This window comes from Equus caballus, chromosome 6, assembly GCF_041296265.1.
Source record: "Equus caballus isolate H_3958 breed thoroughbred chromosome 6, TB-T2T, whole genome shotgun sequence".
In the NCBI taxonomy this organism is placed as follows: Eukaryota; Metazoa; Chordata; class Mammalia; order Perissodactyla; family Equidae; genus Equus; species Equus caballus.
The window spans coordinates 645,199-667,379 of NC_091689.1; the positions used below are offsets into that span (position 1 = coordinate 645,199).

General features: G+C 40.2%; 1 protein-coding gene across 36 annotated transcripts in view; it reads left to right on the forward strand.

Annotated features, from left to right (window-relative positions):
- UNC80 (unc-80 homolog, NALCN channel complex subunit) overlaps positions 1 to 22,181 on the forward strand; it is a 218,145-nt gene that overhangs the window by 112,608 nt on the left and 83,356 nt on the right. For 20 of the 36 annotated variants that reach the window (XR_011439827.1, XR_011439828.1, XM_023642229.2 and 17 more), the window contains exons 26-29: positions 3,009 to 3,174; positions 8,167 to 8,370; positions 10,516 to 10,616; positions 15,559 to 15,759. Coding sequence is in view for 34 of the 36 variants with exons in the window: in XM_023642229.2 (XP_023497997.2) it covers positions 3,009 to 3,174; positions 8,167 to 8,370; positions 10,516 to 10,616; positions 15,559 to 15,759 (672 nt within the window). In the remaining 2 variants the exon portion in view is untranslated. The remainder of the gene's footprint in view (positions 1 to 3,008; positions 3,175 to 8,166; positions 8,371 to 10,515; positions 10,617 to 15,558; positions 15,760 to 22,181) is intronic. The other 16 variants (XM_023642237.2, XM_070270418.1, XM_070270419.1 and 13 more) reach the window with 1 other exon arrangement.

Here is a 22,181-nt window from a genome sequence, read left to right on the forward strand (position 1 = left end):
CAGTCCCAGGATTGGTGGGAATGGAGGCCAAAAAAATGGAAAAATGATGTCAAAAGGTTTTAAAAGTTAATAAAAAATATTTTTACCAACTTAGCAATCTTTTCCCAGATAGATCTCTAGATACAACTTAATTACTGTCCTTTTTTTTCCAAAAAAGAACTTCTGGTAGCATTTTATTCACTCTTTTTGTAAACCATACTAATAAATAATGTCTTAAAAAAAGATAAAGAAGGATTTATACAAGATTTATAATCTAAAAGAGCATAATAATCAAATTTTTCTTTAAATATTAACTTTCAAACTTGGGGACAATAAAGAAACATTTTTTAAATAGAGAATTTGGTTTGTTAAATTGCTGGTCTATTCAAATGTTTCCCAATCGAATTAGTGAAACCAATAACCAATGACCAAGCAACATGGAATTAAAACAAATAATTCCCACTCAATGCATAACTGAGTCATAATAATACAGAAAAAGGCAGTGAGGAAGTGTCTGTATGTTTACGTTCATTCCTTAGGGAAAATATCCTATTAGATGGTTAATGCAAGATTGTCTAGAAGCTTTACCAACTGTATCCGGGATTTAACACATCAGGTTATAAAGAGTATGCTGCTGGATTGAAAATGTTCCTAAAGTTATAAAATCAGTAGCATAACACAATTCCCGTTATCAGGACTAAACTGATGAGATTTATGGAGAGAAGACTGTGAACAAGAGTGGGGGTGGGGTGATACAGAATTGAATATGTTGTAACAGGAGAACCAACACGGTAAAAACTATTTCCTAAAGCAAAATATAAGAGAGGCCCTGAGAAGGGAGCGGAGGGCTGTGGTTGGCCAAAGAAAAGGCTGAAAAAAAATCTGAAGAACCTTCCTGGAAGAAGTCACATTTGTTGTTTTTTTTGGTTTCATTTATTTATTTATTTATTTTAATTGCAGTAACATTGGATTATAACATTATATAGTTTTCAGATGTACATCATAATGTATTTCGAATTCTGTATAGATTACATCATGTTCACCACCCAAAAACTAATTATAGCCCATCCCCTCACATGTGAGCCTCATCACCCCTTTTGCCCTCCCCTCCTTTCCCCATGGTAACCACCAATCCAATCTCCGTTGCTATGTGTTTGTTTATCATTGTTTTTATAGAAGTCGCATTTTAAGGTAGCTTTGGAAGATAGGTAGGATTTGACAAGTAGATAAAAGAAGAAATTAGAAGAGATAACTAACTACTTCTGAGAATCAGAATTGTTATATTGTTACTTTTTGTCCCAACTAAGAAATTTAATTAAATTTGGCTACCAAAATGAAAAGTGGATTAGGTTATTTTTTTCCTAAAAGGGATTAATTTCAGGGAAGCATATTTATAGTCCTAGAATATTTATGACAATGTTCAGTGGATTCCTTCACACAGTAGATTCCTGTAGTTTCTTTATTTTTCTAGATGTGATATAATTTTCTGAGTACCAAAGTGTAACCTCAGTTCTTAATCCAAAGGGAAAAGAAGAAACATCATGTAGAGTCTAAAATTTTATTAATAACAATTAAAAGCAGAAGATTTTAATCTTGGTGCAAACTTGGCTTTTTAAAATACGTTTTGTCTTCCATATATATTTGAATGTCAGGGCTTATTATGTCATAATTAGAAAAATGAGCTATAAAAATAAACTTCGCGTTTTCTATATTTTTCACTTATCAGGTCCTCCAAAAGTGTTTTATAGGTTAATCATTAACTATGATCTTCAGCATGAGCAAGTCTCCATTCACAGAACAGGTCAGATTTTCAATTTGGGGCCTCCCAGGTCAAACTCCTACTAAGTACGTACACTGCCCCAGGCTTACTTGAGGGTACGAGCTCATTCTGTTCATGAGCAGATAGTAGTGGAACCCTCTTATACTGAGGCCCTCCTGGAAGGGAGTGAGAAGTTCCCCAGTGCGCGATCCTATTTGGAGCCTCTGGCCTCACACCTGAGGCTTCCCAGGCCTGAACGGCCTCCCCACTCACCTGCTGTGCCACCTTTACTGAACCCTCCAGACTCCAGCATCACGTCTGTATGCGTTTGCTATTTCTGCTGTGACAGACTCCCACAGATTTAGTTGTTTAAAGCAGCACAAACGTATCATTTTATAGTTTTGGAGATCAGAAGTCCAACACAAGTCTCCTGGGCTAAAGTCAAGGTGTGGCCAAGGCTGCATTCCTTTCTGAGGCTCAAAGACTGTTTCCTTGCCCTTTTCCATCTTTAGAGGCTGTCCACGTTCCTTGGCTCATGGACTCTTCCTCCATTTTCAAAGCCAGTAACTCAGCATCGCTTTTATCCTTCTTCCATCCACAGCCTGAAAAAGTTCACTACTACTAAGGATTTGTGTGATTAGTTTGGGCCTGTCTGGCTAATCCAGGATAATCTCCCATCTCAAGGTCCTTAACCTTAATCACATGTACAAAGTTCCTGTTGCAATGCAAGGATTAGGGCCTCGACATCTTTGGGTTCCATTACTCTGCTGACCACAGCCTCCAAGTCTGACCTAAGCTCCTACTCTGTCTCTCGGTCTTGGACGTTATCATTTGTTTACGTTTTCAGTGTCTGTCATGAGATTCTGAGCTCCTTTAGGATGAGAACAATTTCTTATTTATCCCCCAGTACCTAACACATTCGTACTCCATGCCCTCAGTGCATGATTACTTAATAAACAGACAAATGCCAAAGACGCAGTTAAAACTGCGGACAGAGTCAGAAGGTGAGGAAGCTAGTTCTGGATTTGGAACATGGTCTGTGCTTTTGGAAGGGGAAGCATGTGAAGAAATGGGAAAAGCTACGAGTTAGGGGAGATTTTTTTAATTCAAGAAAACTTTTTATGGCCGAGATCTAAAATTGGCATTCGATAAAGAGGAATTCGGCTGTTTAAATGCAGTTGTGTGCCATTCAGAATGGAGGCAGGTGACCACAGACGGATGCAGAGGTGGGAACAGGCCAGCATTCATGTGCTCCTCGCTGGCCTTTCAGGACTCGGAGAGCTGCAGACATCATTTGGATCCGGATATGGACCGACACAGATATGAAAGGAAGATCAGCTTTGCTGGAGTCCTGGATGAAAACGAAGACTCAAAAGATTCCCTCCACAGTAGTAGCCACACCCTGAAATCAGATGCAGGTGTTGAGGAGAAGAAAGGTATGGAAAAGCATTATTTCATGTTTCAAGTTTTCTCATAGGATATTTGGTGTGGGGTCTAAACTGCAGAATTGTACACCAAAAGAAGCCCGAAATTGTTAGCTCCAAACAGTACTGTGTTCCCTCAATGAGGTAGGAGTGGACTCTGCAGTCAGAGGCCAGGCTTCTAATTCCAGCTCAGTAACTCTCCGCATCCCGTTGAATGTAAGATGCCATCAGTTGTAAGATGAACCATTATTTTATCTAAAGAAAGGAAAAATCCTCCTAATTCAGCTCTTACACCATACTTTCTTATCACATAGTTTGTGTTTCATTCTTATTGAAAGAGGACTTTCAGACTTAATTAAATGTAGATTTTTATTACCACTATATATCACTCGTGCAGCGAAAAAAAAGGAAAGTACAAATAAAATAAACCAATTAAAGTTTTTCTACACTGTCTTCAACTCAGAGGTCAAATTTCTTAATCACTGTTCAACTCAAAATCGTCAGTGTCCATGTTTTTCTGTATGGTAATGTCCTTTGTGTCATTAGAATGTTAGTAATACATCATTTCTTAAACGAATCTACAAAAGTAGTTAAGCTATTGGTGCTAGTTACTTAAGCCAACCTGCAATTATAGGAAGCTAGCCTACCTTTAATTCCTGTTTCAGCAATGTTGCCAGACACATCTGCCCTACCACATCACCCACTCCCAAACTCGACGTCACCCACTCCCACACTCGACTGCCATTTGGCTCCTTGGAGTTCAAAGATACTGACACCTATTCTTCAAATTTTCTCGCTGGTGCTCTAAAGCAGTAACAAATGTCTCACAATTGCTATCTGGCACTAGTAATCTTGAGATGCTGTCAATTGTAAGACAAATCTCAATTTCAGATACGTTAAAATGTGAAAAAATGTGCATCTGAAAATGCTGAAATGTGGTAACTAGCTGTGTGACCTTCCAAGTTAGTTAGCTTCTAAGCCACAGTTTTCTTCTCTGTAAAATTAGGTTAAAAACATCTACCTCATTTGGTGTTGAGAGCTTTAAATGAGACAGCGCAAGTAAAGCATAAACTCAATACCTGGTACATAACAGGTACACAATAAATAATTGTTGTCATTATTATTATTTTTTGTTTCAAGAGCACATAGATTAGAACCCATGCAGAAAATCCTAAATATGAGCTAAAGTAAAGATTGCAAAATTTTAAGTTGGGCTCTAAAGCCTCCTTTAAGCTCTTAACTTCTCTATCTGATTTTGCTAGTTCTTAAATTCCATTGCCCGTCAGTGTTTTCCTAGTGAATTTCAATTAAAGGAACATCGGCACATTTGTAAAGAAAATCAAAGATGATTTTATGCATTTAGGTATTTTCTAGCGTCCTGTAGACAATGACTCCACAAACTTTGGATAAGTTAAGAAGTGAAGGATTCTCGAAAAGAATAGCTCTAGATAGAGAAAATATAAAATATTTAAAATATTATAAGGAATTGATGTACACTGGAAACATTTTTTAATATTTCAAGATCAGACTGTTGTCGTGACATTTGAAAAATGTAAATAATCATTATATAGTATTGAATTTATGGTGAACTAAGTATTTATCAGCCAAGACTTAGCAATTTCTGAGTATGAAGAAGTATCAAATTAATATTTTTTCAAATATTAGTACCTCAGACAAGGATAACTGCATATGATGAGGAACTTCCATCTTTTAAATATATCCCACAGGAATTTTTTTTGCCCTCTCAAAGTTGTTATGTTAATTATCGCTTAAAGTAGCTGAAGTAAAAATTCCTAATACTAACATCATTGAACTTCAGTGGACTAAATTCCACACCATTCAAAAAAATAAAACACCAGATTAACTTTTAAGAACACTTTAATATCATGATTATTATTTATGTAAATCATTTTTAAAATCCAAACACAAATTCTTAGTGATTTTTTTCTCATACAATGGCTGTGTTCAATATATGAAAGTTGTTTGATAAATGAGGAGCAGAAAACTGAAATTATAAATAAAATGTCCTTTGCTAGTTGGCAAAACTTTCCCGAAGATTCCTAAATAGTTCTTAATCCTTTTGACAAGCAGATACCAGCTGCTAAAGCCAATATGAAAATGGGGACATAGGGACCTGCTAACTTAGATTATTAAGTTAAAATTTTATTTAAAATTTCATACCATCTGTTTTTATAAAAGCTAAAAATGTGAGTTCTTGAAATAAGCAACCTGAGCACAATTCAGATGCTACTAAGGAAAACTAACATGAAATAATCCTTAGAACTGAAGATGTCTGCCTAAAATCTCCAAGCAGGGTCCGTCAGATCATTTTACCTATATTCCAAATACATATCAAGACTGGTATTCCAAAATACAAGATGTGTCTGATCATTCAACAATCATCTGTTGAACACCCACTGTATGCCAGGCACCATTACAGGCTCCCAGAATACAGCAATGAACAGGAAAAATTCCCGACATACATTTAGTTTATATTAGCTAATAGTTAATAACACGATAGTGAACAACATTAAATACTAGGCTGTCAAGTAGAGATAAGTAGTATGAAGAAAAACAAATTAGGGTCAGAGGATTAGTAGTGACCTGGACTGGGAGGGGTGTAGTCAGAAGGATCCTATAAGTGATGTTGAGCAGAGACCTGTAGGATGTGAAGGAGCCAGTCAAGCAAAGGGCTGAAGGAGGAGTCTTCCCAACAGAGACAACCCTGAGAACAAGGCTCTGATGCGGGAATGGACTCAGAGCATTTGATGGCAGACAAAAAGGCCAACATGGTCACAGTAGAACAGTTGGGGGGAAAATGGTAGAAGATGGGGCCAGAAAGGAAGCCAAAGGGCAAATAAATAGGGTCTGTAGATATGGCTGAAATTTAATTCTATTTTACTTGTGTTCGAGATTTGTGGACAGGCTTTGACCAGAAAAGTGGTATAATATGTGTATTTACAATTTATTTATTTGAAAGATGAGTCAAACTGGGGGCGTGGGGGTAAGAGGGAGTGGGTAGGGAGCTGCATTTGTCTAGGGAATAAGTGATGGGGCTTTCAAAAACCTATGAAATTTTGAGTTGTGGAGCCAAAAGGACTTGCTGATGGATACAACGTGGGGTGAGAAAAAAGGGAAAAAGAGATGTTTTATCCAATTTAGATAAATTTGTTTCACTTTCATACTAGTTTTCATTGTCATGGAGATAAAGTCTAAAATTCAGTGCTGTACAATCTCAGCTGACGTTTTTCATGCACAAGACCAAATCTGAATTCTAACAGCTATGTCCTTTGTAAACAACCAACGCCATAATTCTGAAGATTAATTTTTCAGTGCTATAAGATGTCTCCAATTATCTTTGGTGGCGGAACAGTGTCTCAAAATTCAATTTCTTTCAGATCACGTTAATTTGGGGTTATTTTGCTGCATTTGTAGGTTGAAAGGTATCATGAAACCAGGAAAAGAATGCTAGAATATGCCTCTGTAAAAATCAAAAAATTATCTCTCTATTCTTTTTCTCTATTTTCCAATCTACTTTGACATGAAATAGTATTCATAGTCACTAGAAAAGATAATTATATTCTGTTTCAAATGCATTTTCAAGTAGATCATAAAGTCTCAATTAAGCCTAAAAATCATATTGAAACATACAACGGATGAGTTTTGTGCTATAATTAAAATAGAGCCTTATGGTCTATAGTCTTTGTGGGATTTATCCAACTGTGCTACAAGAATTTCTATCCAGATGTGTCCAGGGAAATCCACGCAGCCTTCGCCAGCTGAGTGGTGGTAACTTTAGTCTTTCTCAATCACACAAGTAAATCAGAGATGAAATATTTCACATTCAACGGGAATCCTTCTAGGGTCCTTTATATGGCATTAAAACTATGCATTTAATTACCATTTTATAGAGCTGTACAAATTCTATCACAGTCACACACTAACTCTCCTGTGAGTGACAAACCTGAGACTAAAATGCAATCTTTGTGATTGGGACTTTTAAAAATATTAATAGCTATGCCTTAAATAATTAGTTAGAATCTTGTTTCCATCTTAAGAAGAAAACTTTACAAAAATGGCCCCTTCCTGATAATGACTTTAAGCTCTGAAAAATTTCTTTATCCCGCCTGTACAAAATCAATGGGTAACAACACCAAATCTTCAAAAGAAAAGAAAGGAGGTATATATATATGACTATGGGAAATAAGGATGCTTTTGATAAAAAAAAGTAGGTTTCAAGTGTAAATGTGTTTGTTTTACCCTTTCATTTTCCTCACTGATGACTGTTTCTTCCAGAACACTAAAGATGAATAATGCATGTTCTTCTTGGTACATATAGACTGTAAGGTTGACTCAGGGTGTTGCAACATTTGGACTCACATCTCACCCAGCCTTTTGACTGAAAGGAGGATGCTATGAAATCACTAGGTGCACTGAAAATGGAACCATTTCACACTCACTCTCAGCAGCCCAATGAGAACAGACCCTTTAGTGCCTTTGCTGAGGAGCTGAGCGGAACCCGCTGCTGACTGTTGGAGAGAGAAGCACCTCTTGTTTTATTTCTTAATGAGGTATTCCAAAATGAAGGGGTTTACATAAGTCACAGAATTCTGTAAGTCCCACTTCAAAACAAGGACAAATGTTGTGTGGTTCTGTTGAATCCAGCAATGATGTGATGTAAGTGCACTGACAGTCCTAGATGATGCTGCTGCGAGGGCACACTCATGCTTGTGAACCCTGGGCCAGAAAGAGCAGGTTGTTCCCAGCACCAATGAGCTTTATGTCCGAGAAAGAAGCTGCACCAGCCCTTCCTGGTGGACCCAGCCTCCTGCCTGCCTAACTGAGCCGCCTGACTAGCGGCTTGGGAGATGCGCCTTGTCCAGACACGCTGCTCACCTGAGCCGAGAGAGGAGGCTGTTCAGGGACAGGTTGGGGAGAGCTTGGCTCTAACACTGGCTGGGGAAAACTAAGGGGGAAAAGCCCTATTTTATTCTTTTAATACAGTTCCCAGCAGGAAGATCAGGATAGGAGGCCCCCGCCTGCTCCAGATTAAAGGAACCCGCAGTTTCCAGGTGAAGAAGGGGGGTTCCTTGTCCAGCATTCGCCGGGTCGGCAGCTTAAAGAGCAGCAAGTTATCACGGCAGGACTCAGAGTCTGAGGCTGAGGAGCTGCAGCTGTCCCAGAGCAGGGACACTGTCACTGATCTAGGTAACATAGAGGAGTGGGGTGTGCAGGGACACGGGGGGTAGGAAGACAGGGCCCAAATCCTGAAACAGCTGAAGTCCATTTTCTTACACATTGATGGATGGAGAGCAGAGCCGTCGGTTACTCTCTAGGGCAGGGCTGCTCAAACCTTAGCGTGCACATGGGCCACCTGGGAGTCTTGTTAAAATGCAGACTCCAATTCAGCATGTCTGAGGCGTGAGCCTGACATTCTGTGCTTTTAACAAACTTCCTGGCAAAGCTGATGCTGCTGGTGCGGGGACCCCAGCTTGAACAGCGAGGATCCAGAGGATGCCTTTGGTAAAGAAGATACTTTAACAACAAGGACAGGGTTTTGAAATGCAGATGTTTGTGCATCCATTCTTCTGTTGAGGACCTTTAAAGCAAAATGTAGAATTTCCCTTGGGGACAAGTAGCTAAAGGTTCTCTAAATTTTAAAGTCTCTATTTTACAGTAAAAACAACCAAAATATCAGCAAGAACAGATTATCTAGACCTGACAATCAGTGACCTTCCACCAGTCACTTTATGTCTCAGAGATTTGTTTTCTCTAGTTATCCAATGGGAAAAATTCTATTTAATCCTTGCCTACTCTGAGGAGAAGCTCTAAAGATAAATTCAGGGATGATTGTAAAGTATGTTAATACCTGAAAATGAGCTCTGTATATAAGGGAAGCATTAGAGTTGTAGACCGTCAGTGTAGGATCCAGAGACTCTGAAACCCAAAATGGGCTGATCATCACAGTAGACGAGAAAAAGATTAAGCAGGCATGCAGATAGGACTTACCGCTGCCTGACTTCAACTATTAAGTAAAAGTCAAAGTACATTTTCTTTGCCATTCTGTCCCTGTATGAGAAGCAATATAAAAAGCTCTCCTTGGGGCTGGCCTGGTGGCGCAGTGGTTAAGTTCACACATTCCGCTTTGGCAGCCCGGGGTTCACTGGTTTGGATCCCCGGTGTGGACATGGCACCGCTTGGCAAGCCGTGCTGTGGTAGGAGTCCCACATATAAAGTGGAGGAAGATGGGCATGGATGTTAGCTCAGGGCCAGTCTTCTTCAGCAAAAAGAGGAGGATTGGCAGCCAATGTTTGCTCAGGGCTAATCTTCCTCAAAAAAAAAAAAAAAAAGAAAAGAAAGCTCTCCTTTTTAGGTAAATTGTTTCAGAAGTCAGTCAGGAAATGTGGATGAATTATCAATCTGAGTAGATCTAATCAGAGAGTTTAAAATAGGAAACATTTCTACACCCACCCACCCTCGCCCTTGAAAATAGCTAATTTATGCATTACCTAAGGTTCAGCTTATTTTTTAAGGAGACAATAGAAAGAACCCTGTGACTACTTTTGTTATATGTCTGAAGCTGTAACAATATTATAAGTTAGTTTGGGGAAAAAGTTATTTCAATTAATTATTTGAATTGATCAATTTAACCCAGCCAGTTGAATTAAACTATCCAGGCGAGAGGCATGGCTTTGTTATGGAGAAAACTCAAAAAAGCTTTTAGATTTGAGGACAAAGCTATGTTGTCTAGTATACAAAGTAGTGAATTCCTGAGAGATGTCTCCTTCATCCCAAACCCCTTTTGGACAAAAGGGTTGTCCACGATTGGACGCAATTACATCCAAATTCCCTTAGTTTTTCCGAGGCCCCGGCCCATCTTAGAAATTGCTCTGATAGCAAAGCCAGGTGGTGTTAACAGCAATAGCCCTAGCCATAGTCACAGCAGCAGTGGGAGGCAGCAGCATGCTGTGTGGACACTGCAGGTTGGTTGGTGTCCCTGCTTAGCTACACCTGCAAGGTCTGGGCAGTCTGGAATGGATTGGGGCGCACTCCACCAATAACTTGCTCATCTCTGCAATTCAAGGACTTGACTCTGTTTTTTCTCTGCTCCCATGTCTCAGAATGGAAGCCACCATAACAGAGATCATAAATGTCTTTGTCATTGCCAGTTCAACTGGCGGTGAGGGGAACAGTCCAATTAATATTCCTCCACTGAAGTCAATGCCATGCCCTGCAACCCACTGGGCTGTGGTAGTCTGCCCTGGGATTCAAAAGCATGGACAGCTGTACCACACCAAGATGCTCTCCAGGGAGACGGAACAATACACCTTTCTTGGTATTTTTCTTTTGAAGAAGGGAGTCCTTGGAGTGCAAGTGAACCCAGCATTGAGCCGGAGGGAATGAGTACTGCCAGCACGGAGGAAAACTACCACAGGAACATGTCATGGCTTCACGTAAGTAGGAATCTCAGAAAGAGCCTGAGGTCAATTTCTTTTGGCACTGAGGAAGATCTGTGGAGGGAGGACAAAAGATTATACTAAAACCATCAATCCAAGTTAGCCTCCAAGAAAAACCACAGGTTTATATTTCAGCTGGTTGTCTGAACGCCCACTAGGATCAATATGCTGGTGGATTGTATTCATTTTAAACTTAACTAAGACCAAGGGTCCTTTGTTATGGCTGACTTGTGGGTCTACGTACGTCAGGGAAAATCATGACCATAACCAGGTTAGTGGTGGAGATGGCCTGAGTGACACAGGCAAGGCATTGTGGTCAATTTTATACAGGTTAGCACAAACGCTGAGAGCAAGATCATGGTGTCAGTCCTGGGCCTGCATTAGATCAAATTCTAAACCAGGACATGGAGATTCTAAGATGATGAAGGTCATACCCCAAAGGGCCATCCAGAGGGCACAGGCAGGAGGGGATCCCAGGGAAACTGCAGGCATAGTTAGAGTTCAAGGTTTGAGCTGGGCATGAAGACAGAAGGTGAAGGATACGGAAACATGACATCAGATCCACAATTGGCAGGGTCCTGCCAGCTATGTTACTGATCTTAGATACGAATTGTCACCATCTCTTCTGATTTCCCTCTGACTTGTTGGTAGAGTCAGATAATGGCTGACTGGGCGTGATGCCCCTGAAAGTTTACAGCGCTGTGCTCTCACTATGGAAGTGGTTCCCAAAGCTGGCTGATTTTGAGAATCCCTGAGGCGGCTGCTTTTAAAGAAAACTTTTTAGCGAAGTCCAACTTACATGTTGAAAAACACGCAAAAGCTCAATAAATTTTCACAAAGTGAACACATCTGTGTAACCATCACCAAGTCAGGAAGAACATTAATACCTTAGAAACCGTATCCAGGCCCCTTATCGTCACTGCCCTCCCCTAACAGGAACCGCCATACTTCCAACACCATAGATTAGTTTTGTCTGTTTTTGAAATGTGTATAATTAGCATCATATACTGTGTACTCTGTCGCATCAGGTTTCTTTTGCTCACGTAAGTGTAAGTCTCCCAACTTTGTTCTTTTTCAGGATGGCCTGGTCGACTCTTGGCTAGATTCATTTTCATTTAGAATTACCTTCTCAATTTCCATCAAAAAAAGCTTCCAAAAAAGCCTTACATTGAATATAAAGATCATTTAAAATTGATGAATTGAAATCTTTATTATATTGAGTCTTCCAATGTATAAAATGATCTTTCCATTTCCATTAATTTATATCCCTCCACTTATTTAGGACCTCTTAAATTTCCCTCAATAGTGCTGTTTACTTTTCTGTGTAGTGTTCTACACACAAGCACTCTGGAAGTGTTTGTGTAAGACCAGTGATATTTCTTCTTTAAATATTTAGAGGAAATCACAGGTGAAATGTTCTAGACATAAAAATTTCCTTGTAGGAAGGTTTTTAATTACAGATTTAACTTATGCAGTGCAATTAAGACCATTGAGATTTTCTTTTTCTTTTGGGAGCAGTTTGGGTAAATTGATTTTTTCCCTAGGAATTTTTCAATTTAATCCAAATATTCACATTTATTAGCAAAAAGATGTTTATAATATTCTCTTAAGATCATTTTAAATTCTGTAAGATCTATAGTGATGTACCTTTATCATTTCTGGTATTGTAGGTTATGTCTTTTCTCTCTTGGTTTTTGATCAGTCTTGCTAGACGTTTGTCAATTTTATTAGTCAAAGAACCTGCTTTTGGTTTTGTCTTTTTTTGGAATCTTTGATTTTTGTTTCATTAATTTCTGCTATTATCTTTATTTCTTCCTTTGACCTTCTTTGAGCCTAATTTGCTTTCTTTCCTATCTAGAAAGATATGGATACACAAATCATTGATTTTCAGCCACGTTACTAACATATTCATTTAAACCTATAACTGTTCTCTAGGGACAGCTTTAGCGGTATCACACAAGGTTTGACACATCAAACGTTCATTATCACTCAGATAAAATATTTTAAAATTTCCGTTGTGATCATAATTGATCACAGATATTTTAGAGTCCAAGGCTAGTAATTCCAATATATGAGTCTATTGTTTTTACTTCTCTTGGTTTTTCTCCTTAACATGCCTGGTAATTTCATTGACTACAAACATGGTGGATGAAAAATTTTAGCGGCACAATGGTAGACGTTCATTTCATTATACGTCTATTGAAACCCACAGAACTTACAACACCAAGAGTGAACCCTCATGTAGACTATGGACTCTGAGTGATAATGATGTGTCAGTGTAGGTTCATTGACTGTAACAAATGTACCACTCTCACGGATAATAGGGAAGGCTATGCGTGTGTGGGGGCAAGGAGTATATGGGAACTCTCTAATTTCTGTTCAATTTTGCTGTGAACCTAAAACTGCTCTAAAACAAAGTTTACTAATTTTTAAAAATTATAGAGACTCCAGATGATGTTCTCTCTCCAGAGACGATACCCTGTCCTCTGGCAGACAGCAAAGCAGATCATGTCAGTTGAATCAGGGACTAAGCTGACTTGACTTGCACTCTTTCTAGACCCCCCTCCTACCCACATACTTCCTAGTATGGAGCCCTCCGAGGTTCCCAGGGAGACTCTGGGGTATGTCCTAGGGTCCCTCGTTCTTGACAGGTCAGAAACTCCAATTTTGTTTCGCCATCACAGTGAAATTGCCAAAACCTCCACTCTGCTTATAAACTGGTTTCTGCTTGGCTTCCTGGCTACTTAATCAGCAAATTCCTAGAAGGGGAGACAGTCTCTCCCAGTGTCGGTCTCACTTCTCTGAATCTCCCTGTACATTCTCTTAATCTACAGTATCTTGGCCACTCAGTTCTTCGCTCGTTTGGTAATTTTGAACTCTAATTTTTATCTTCCAGCCCCATGAGCTTCCCTAAAGCTCTGCCTGGCTCCTGGCTACGTATGCTTAAGAAGTAGCAATGCCTCAAGGGGAAATGGGCCTGTGCTCACGTTTTACTCACCTCAGTGAACGCCCTTTCTCTCCATATCACGCCCTTCAGGTCCTGACTGCCTCACTGTTAAATGCTATCCCATGCACTCAAATATATATATATATTTAGAAAAACACATGACTATATATATGTGTGTTAAAAACAACGCACATTAATTATCTTACAGTTTTTGTGAGTCAGGAATCTTGGCACAGCTTGACTGGATCCTCTGCTTCAGGGATTCTCACAAGACTATGATCAAAGTATCGTCCAGGGCTCGGGTCTTATCTGCAGGCTTTTGCTTGACCGGAAAAGGATTTGCTTCCAAGCTCATGTGGTTGTTGGCAGAATTTCAGTTCCTCAAGGGATGCTGGCCAGAGGCCACTCTCATCTCCTTGCCATGCGGGCCTTTCCAACATGGCAGCTTGCTTCATCAAAGCCAGGAAAGGAGAGACTTTGCTAAAAGGGAGATGTCACTATCTTATAGAACCCAATCATGGAAGCGTCATGCCATCACCTTCATTCTGTTGGTTAGAAGTAAGTCACTAGGCCACCCCTTACTCAACAGGAGGACGTTTCACAAAGGCGTAAATACCAGGAGGTGGGATCATTGGGGACCATCTTAGAACTAAGTCTACCAAAGGGACAGCCCCAGGTAGGATTTTAAAATTATAGATTTCTAAGTTACTTCCACGTCCATCCTAGACATACTAAATCAGAATCTCCTGAACAAAAGTCCAGTAAAATGCTCATTTTATGTTTGCTTGTTTGTTTTTTGTTAAGCTTTCTTGGTGTTTCTCTTGAGCAGCCAGATTTGAGAATAACAAGGGAAACATGTGCCCTGTTTACCAGTATAAACAGGAATATCAAAGATATTCAGGAAATCTTGAGAGAGATTTACTGCTCAGACGACACTTACACTTTTTAGAAAACCTTGAAGAGTATGAGGTATTGTTAGCTGAGTTTGACAGCGGTATGGAATTGATTGTATTGTTCTTTATCTTCGTCTCAGAGTAAGCCAGGCCTCTCATTCCTAAGGAAATGTGTGGCAGCCCTGCCTGGCAGGTTTACTTGACCCTGCCATGTAGACTTACTTATGTTCTCCATCCAGTATGGCATACAGTCTCTCAAAAGATTAGGGGTTGGGGTGGGAACTAGTTTCATGAAGGATGGACCATTCGGAAGGTTACCCTATATGTGTTTGACTAACTTTGTGGCTCTAGGAATGCTACTCCCTTTTTAGGAAGGCAACTTAGGAAGTTACAAACTCAAGGGCCTTCATTCCTTACCTTAAAATAACCATATCCTTTAAATCAACTGAGTTCTTTTCTGGAATCATTCCTGAGAAGTCTAGAAGATGTGAGGATTTGAGCCAGATCAAGCTACAAATGAAGAACTAAAATGGCTCAAAAGCCAGAGAAAAAATTAGTTTGTAAGGAGAGGAAATGGGCTCTACAGTGGGGTTCAAGGCCCAGTTGAAGGTTATAGGCCAGGGTGGAAGATGTAGAAACATCCTGAAGGTCTATGTATGTGGGCTGCAGTTGAAGACATCCCACAGCTGCCAAGACCAGCCAAATCCTTTGGGACAGAACTTACCAGTTTCTGCTCTTCTCTCTGGCTCTTTCCACAACATAAGAGCTGAAAAAATAGTGTTTTAAGTTCAGAATCTTGATTTGAAAATATTTGGAAGTCATACGCTCCCCAACAATTGCTTTAAGTTTTTGAAGATCACTTAACCTTTATTCTTTCAAAAAGATCTTTCTATCAAGTGTAAATGGAGGGAGCCAAAGAAGCCAAGTACATGAAGGCTTGTAACTCTGTTCTTTTGTGGGAGTTACTGAATCACTGTGGTTTCAAGACCCAGCAAGGAAAGTTGACATTCTGACTTTCCATCTTCCACCGGACATAAATGTCCATGATTTTTCTGTCCTTTGGTTGCCTAGTTGAGTCTCTGTGATGTCTCTGTTCCAGGTCATGATCTTGCTGTGCAATCAGCAGAGCTTCATCTGCACGCATGTTGACTACTGCCACCCACACTGCTACCTGTACCACAGCCGCTCCTGCGCCCGGCTGGTCAGGGCCATCAAGCTTCTCTACGGCGACACTGTGGATGCCCTCCGGGAGAGCAGCAACATCGGCAACGTGGCTCTCCGGGGCAAGAAACAGAAGGAGGTGAGAAAATGCCCACCTGACAATGTACTAATGGTGTCCTAACAGTCTTTTCTCTGGAAATACAAATTTCAGGCCCCTGCAGTTGAATAAACCAGGCTATGGATCTGTGTTGTTTTGAGCAAAGACAGAAGATACGTGCAGGAAAGACAAATGCTTTGTCTTCATGTCCGTGAGCAAACATGGAATCTTTTCTCAGGTTTTGTCTTATGTCTGTGAACAAATAATGAATTTGTGGAGGTGGTAGTGATGGGTAGGTTACCGTGGTAGGCGGAATAATGCTCTCCTCCCCCAAGATGTCCACATTCTAGTCCCTGGAACCTGTGAATAGATTGCCTCATGTGGCCAAAGGGATTTTGCCCATGTGAATAAGTTAAGAACCTTATAATGGGGGGATTATCCTGGATTATCTAGGTGAGCCCGATGTAATCATTAGGGTTCTTATAAGTGAGAAAAGAGAGAGGAGAGTCAGAGGCAGAGAAGATATGACAACAGAAGCAGAGGTCAGAGAGGTACAAGGCTATGAGCCAAGGAATGCTGGCAGCCTCTGGAAGCTGGAAAATCCAAGGAAATGGATGATTCTCTAGAGTCTCCAGGAGCGCTGCCAATCAGTTTTAGACTTCTGACCTCCAGAACTGTAAAATAATAAATTTGTGCTGCTTTACACCAGGAAGGTTGTGATAATTTGTTACAGCAGTAATAGAAAACTGATACAGTTATGTATTAAGAAACAAGTAATAAATGGCCTGACTGTTCAGAGATAAGTAATAGAGTAATCTAGTTCCAATTAGACTAAAGGACACTCCTCCAAGAAACTATTGCATCTTCTAAGCCTTCGGCTGCACTTTCCTGACAACTATGCTGAGCAGCTGAGCTAGTGGAAGATGAAGGCAGGAGCCAGGGCTGTCGTGCTCCTGCCCTGGAAGCCCTGAGATACCCACCTGCCCCTGAACAGACATGATGGCCAAGACTGCCTAAGTGCTGCTGGCTGCCCCTTCAGCCGCTTCTCACAAGTGGTTCTGCAAAGAGTTTTTTATATAATACTATTCATTTCAATGCACATTCATGGTGCGCCTGCTGTTGGCACAATTTCTGGGAGAAATAAAAAATAACAAAGGAATCTTTTTACTAAAGAGTTTGCAAGTTACGTTTGGGTGGAGGGATGGCAATAAAATACGAATTAAACAACTAGAAAATATGAGCAATAGCAAAAAATGCACAGTTGAGTTGTGTAGCAATTTGTAATGCTTTAGGATTTGCAAAGGGATTTTTTTTTTAATTGCAAAATTTTTATTATGAAAGTAATACAGGTTCATTGAAGAAATTTTGGATAATATAAGACATCCTAAAGGAAAAAAAATGTATCTCGTGCATGTTGTAAGTGTGCTAATTTGTCTCCTGGGATGTGATGTTTTAGTATTTTTTTCGAAGCACATGTGTGAGGGTATAAGGCGGGTTATATCATTGACAAAGTGCTTTTTGAGTCTTACAAACCTTCTGCAGGAGATACTGTTCTCCACATTTTACAGATGAAAAATCGAGGCTCAGAAAGATGGGATTGTCTACCTTCACATCTATAACGTATTCAACCAGACTTTAGTTTAGAAAAATGGAATATCAAAGTCAGGGCTTCTTAAACTAGACTTTATTGCTGCTCGTTGTATTCAAACTACAGAAGTTCTGAGGGAAAATCAGGTGGGGAATAGATCCATGTGGGTAATAAATAAGCTGCATGAACTGCTAAATGATGACGTGAAAGGAAAAATACAGGCATGTGTATGTGTGGGTATGCATGGTTTGTGTGGGCACATATACATGTCTATACACATATATATCTCAAATGTAAGTGACACTACATTAAAAATAAAACCTATTTTGGGCCGGCCCGGTGGCGCAGCGGTTAAGTTCGCACGTTCCGCTTCTCGGCGGCCCGGGGTCCACTGGTTCGGATCCCGGGTGCGGACATGGCACTGCTTGGCAGCCATGCTGTGGTAGGCATCCCACGTATAAACTAGAGGAAGATGGGCATGGATGTTAGCTCAGAGCCAGGCTTCCTCAGCAAAAAGAGGAGGACCGGCAGTAGTTAGCTGAGGGCTAATCTTCCTCCAAAAAAAAAAGAAACAAAAACAAAAAATATATAAAAAAAATAAATAAAACCTATTTTCATTTAGGTAAGTTCTCCTTCCTATAAAAACTACCTTAGCTTTAGGAAAAAACCATTTATGTTGGAAGTTGCAAAAATGCACCTAATTAATGCCTATTGTTTTGCGTACACACTGAGATTTCTCACCTTTGCTCCACCTGTGCACTCACCCGTAATCCATACATGACCAAAGCCAGACATCCGTCAAGGTCCAACGCAAGTGCCACCTCCTCCCTGAGGCCTGTTCTGATCTCCCTCGTTGTCACCACAGGGCATACTGCAGGTGGATGATTAATGTCGTTTTCCCTCCCTCCTTCCTCAAAATTGCAGTACTGCTTTACTTGTGCTTTTCTCATTCTTCACTCATTAATTCATCTATCCATCCATTTACCCATTCATCAAAGTTTTAAAGAACCTGTGGACCATGCTGCATTCATACCATGTGCTGGGTATAATGCTGGACAAAAGAGATATGGTCCCTGCTCTCATATGATGCGCACGGTCTAGTTGGAAAGACAGTATGTAATCAAATAAACCCCCAAATTGATGTAAAATTTTAACAGTGTTAAGTGCACCATGTTGAGAAAGCTGATGGATGAGGTTTTGACTTGCTGGGGGGAGTAAGACAGCCTCTTCAGTAAAGTGACAGATGAGCTTGGACTGAAGGATGCATGCCTGTTAATTGGATATGGAGTTTTCCAACCAGAGAGAAGAGGTGAGGACGAAGGACCATGGCTGGAGCACAGAGGACCGTGGTGCATGAAAAGGCTGCACGGGCAGATAGAGATGAGATCACGTAGGGTCTCCCAGGTCGTGGCAGCGTTTTAGACTTTATCCTATGAGTAGTGACAAGCACTGAGAGGTTTTAAGATCACTCTGCCTGCAGAATGAGCCTATTTAAATGCCTGTTTCTCCTCTGCCAATTAATTATCAACTTCTTGAAATGGAAACAGTCTTAACATTTTGTATCTGTGTGATAACTAGCAGAGTACCTCACTGACAGTAGAAGGACAGTAAATATTGAGTGGCTGAGTGGGCTGTGTAGTTCTAGGGTGTTTTGTGAGTGCCTTTCACCTCCGGCCAAAGCAGGACACTAGCCTGAAGCCGTAGAAAGGGCTTGCCAACCTTCTGCGCTGCTCACATTTCTGAAAGGGAGAGAGAAGGTAAAGCAAGAATACACGTCCTCTAACCTTAACACATTTCAACGAACCATGCAGGTGGAGAGCTGAAAAGATGTACTGAATCTTCCGTGATAAACACCTTCTTTCCAAAATGCCAGCCTCTTGCTTAAGCTCTTTTTTTCTCTCACAATGTTTCCATTTGCCTGCTCTGAATCTGTCACATAAATGAGCAATGCTCACATTTCCAGAGCCAAAACAAAAACAGAGCAGGCAATAAATCAAGAGTAAAAGCAGTGATTCTGACGAAAATTGAGGCTTATGAGCAATCGCTATTTCATTCCTATTTCCTGTTTAATTGGTTTTCATGGCAGAATGTATTTATGGCAGCCAGTACGTTTTGTAACCCATCTAACTCTGATCAACCTGCTAATCTGCACCTCAAAGCTCGCAGACTCACTGTACATTCTGTTAGTCTATTTTAGAGCGTTTCCAAACTTGAGGGGTTTTTATAAGTCATCATTATTTATATAATCACCTTCACCAAAGAATTATTTGATTTTTCCTATATACCTCTACCTTGTCCAATGCTCTGTTCCAAACTGAGTAACTGTCCAATTAGTGCTTGCTGATAAAAAAAGAAGTAGATAAAATAACTTTTTTCCTTTCAGCCAGAAAGGAGAAGAGGGTAGAAGATGATATGTGCCCAGCAAAGAAAGGGCATGGAGTTGGTGAATTTCATGAAGCCAATGCAAATGGCAAGAGGCCAGTGGATTTGTTGCAGGACCGACGTTTTTCTAAAGCTCTGGGCAACACTGCTGTAAGGCCAGATCAGGCCCTAGGTCTTGATTTTTCCCAGGATGGGAATTTGGTGGGCCCACTTCTCTTCTTTTTGATCCAAACACCACAAATGATAAATCCCTAGCCAGTCAAATGATTGGGTTTGCATTACAAATTTAATTAGTAGTGGTCAGGATGAGGAGAGAAGTCAAAGTCAGTATTCAGTATTCTTCTATGCATACAGAGAAGAAAATGACGGTAGTCCAAGTTCTGTACCATGCCATAGCAAGCATGTCCCAGTATCCTTGACAGCTCTTGGGGCTGTGTAGCTGCCTCCCCTCCATCACAGCTCCCTGTGGTAGACTGCCTCAACAATAAATGATGTCCTCTGTTAGTGAAACGTTCTGTTCTTTGGTCCTGGGTTTCCTTACAGGTCCCAGCCTGATGTGTAATTCCAACGACTATGTGCATCTCCTAGTCCAGTGAAATTCCTTACTCTTGCAAAAACCCTTAATAACCAATAGATGCCTTCAGAACTAGCCTCCTACCCCATCCAGTTCCTAGCTCTCTTCTAGCCAAGTTTTATATCAAGTTACCAAAGCAAAAAGCAGCCACCGATAGCCTTGTTAGTATGAGTTAAGATCATACCAGTAGACGGACTTTAGGACTTTCACATAGTGTACACAAGTGCCCATCACACGTGTACCCGTATTTAGTATCTATCTTTCCAGCCTGAACACGTCACTCAAGAAGATTGACTAGCCCATCACCTAGTGTGAAAGCCCTTCCAATTCCCTTCTTTTCCACTAAAATAAGCATCCTAATTATCATGAGGTTTCCTTAAGAAGCACGCCAGGATATTAAATAGTTGATATCTGAGAAGCGTGACTTACACCTTCTGTCCCCAGTAGACAGAATTAACCAGAACCCGACATCTCCCAGAGTTTCAGAGGCAAATATAAATATCCATCCTGTTCCTTCTAAGCTGAGTATTTTCCTGTATCTGCCTGGTTAATAAACCTATAATTTAATTAAGAAGTATTGTTCAAAAGTAACTCTGAAAAAGACAAAATGTCCAGCCAAAGGAGAATGGGTAAAATATTTATAAAATTCAAAAGTCATATTTTAAAATAATTGTAATGAGCTGGGGAAATATTCATTATAAGGTCATAGTGAAATGGATTGTTTAAAATTGTGTGTCACATACATAACATCCTCACGGTTTTGCTATGATGTATATGGGAAAAAAAAGGCTGAAAAGAACCAAATAATGACCATCACTGGGTTGAGGATTATAGGAATTTTTGTTTTATTCCCAGTTTTTCTGTATTTTCCAGATATTCTTCAATTTGCATGTGTTGTTTTATAAATAGAAAGGGTAAAAGAGAGATACCATTTTCTAAATAACTTGACATTTTAAAAGGAAGTCAGGCACATCCCTACAATTGTATAGAAAATGACTGCCATATATGATTTTAGAATAGTTTTCAAATTATATAAAATAGGCATGTTACTTATGTTGTATATTGCTTTACATTCACAGAAAAAAAAAAAAAAGCAATGCGGGATTTCTCTGGCCAAGTGATGGGTTCCTAAGTGCGTACCTCCATGTTTTTGTCTTTAGAAAACACAGCAAGAGCTCTGATTCATTGCTTCCAAGTAGATCCTTTAAAAGGCTCATTCCCCACTAGTCACATAACAGATGCATTGTCTTGGGTCTTTGTCAGAGTTTTGAAAGACGCTCTTGGTAGGTGCTTGTGCTTTTAGATTTGCCTTTTCTTTCAGATATCTCCATCTGTAATACTGTGAAACTCTGTTCAAAAATTCTTAAGGAGTTCAGTCTTTTTCCTTTGGCATTGAAGGAGAAAGCATTTCATTGACATGGCTCTCGAGACACAGATGAGCACTTATTCTGTGCAAAGGGATGGAGTCCCTCCTTGCACAGCCTGCAGTGCAGAAAGAGGAGGAATCAGGACTCAGGATACATAAACAAGGGCCTGTCACCCTGAGGAGCGGCCCTTCTCCCAGCTGCTTTGTCCACCCCATTCCCGGGCGTTTAGGGAGGCAGGGGAGAATACGTCTCCTCTGTGCTTATGTTCGGGAGTTAGGCTGTCCTGGACCCTGGCTGAGGGGACACTTGGAAGGAAGAGCTGCTGCCTCCAACAGATGAGTATGTTTTTTTGTTTTTCTTTTTATGCGTTTTTTTTTTTTTAAAGAAACCATCTTACCTATACAACTCAGCCTGGATGACGGATGCTATGAACACATATTTCCTTGATGAGTCTTTTATCTTCAACTTCCTAACATTCCTTTATTAAATATTCTTTTTTCCATAACCAAATGGTCAACTTGTAACATCCAACCCTGTAAAGGGACTATTAGAT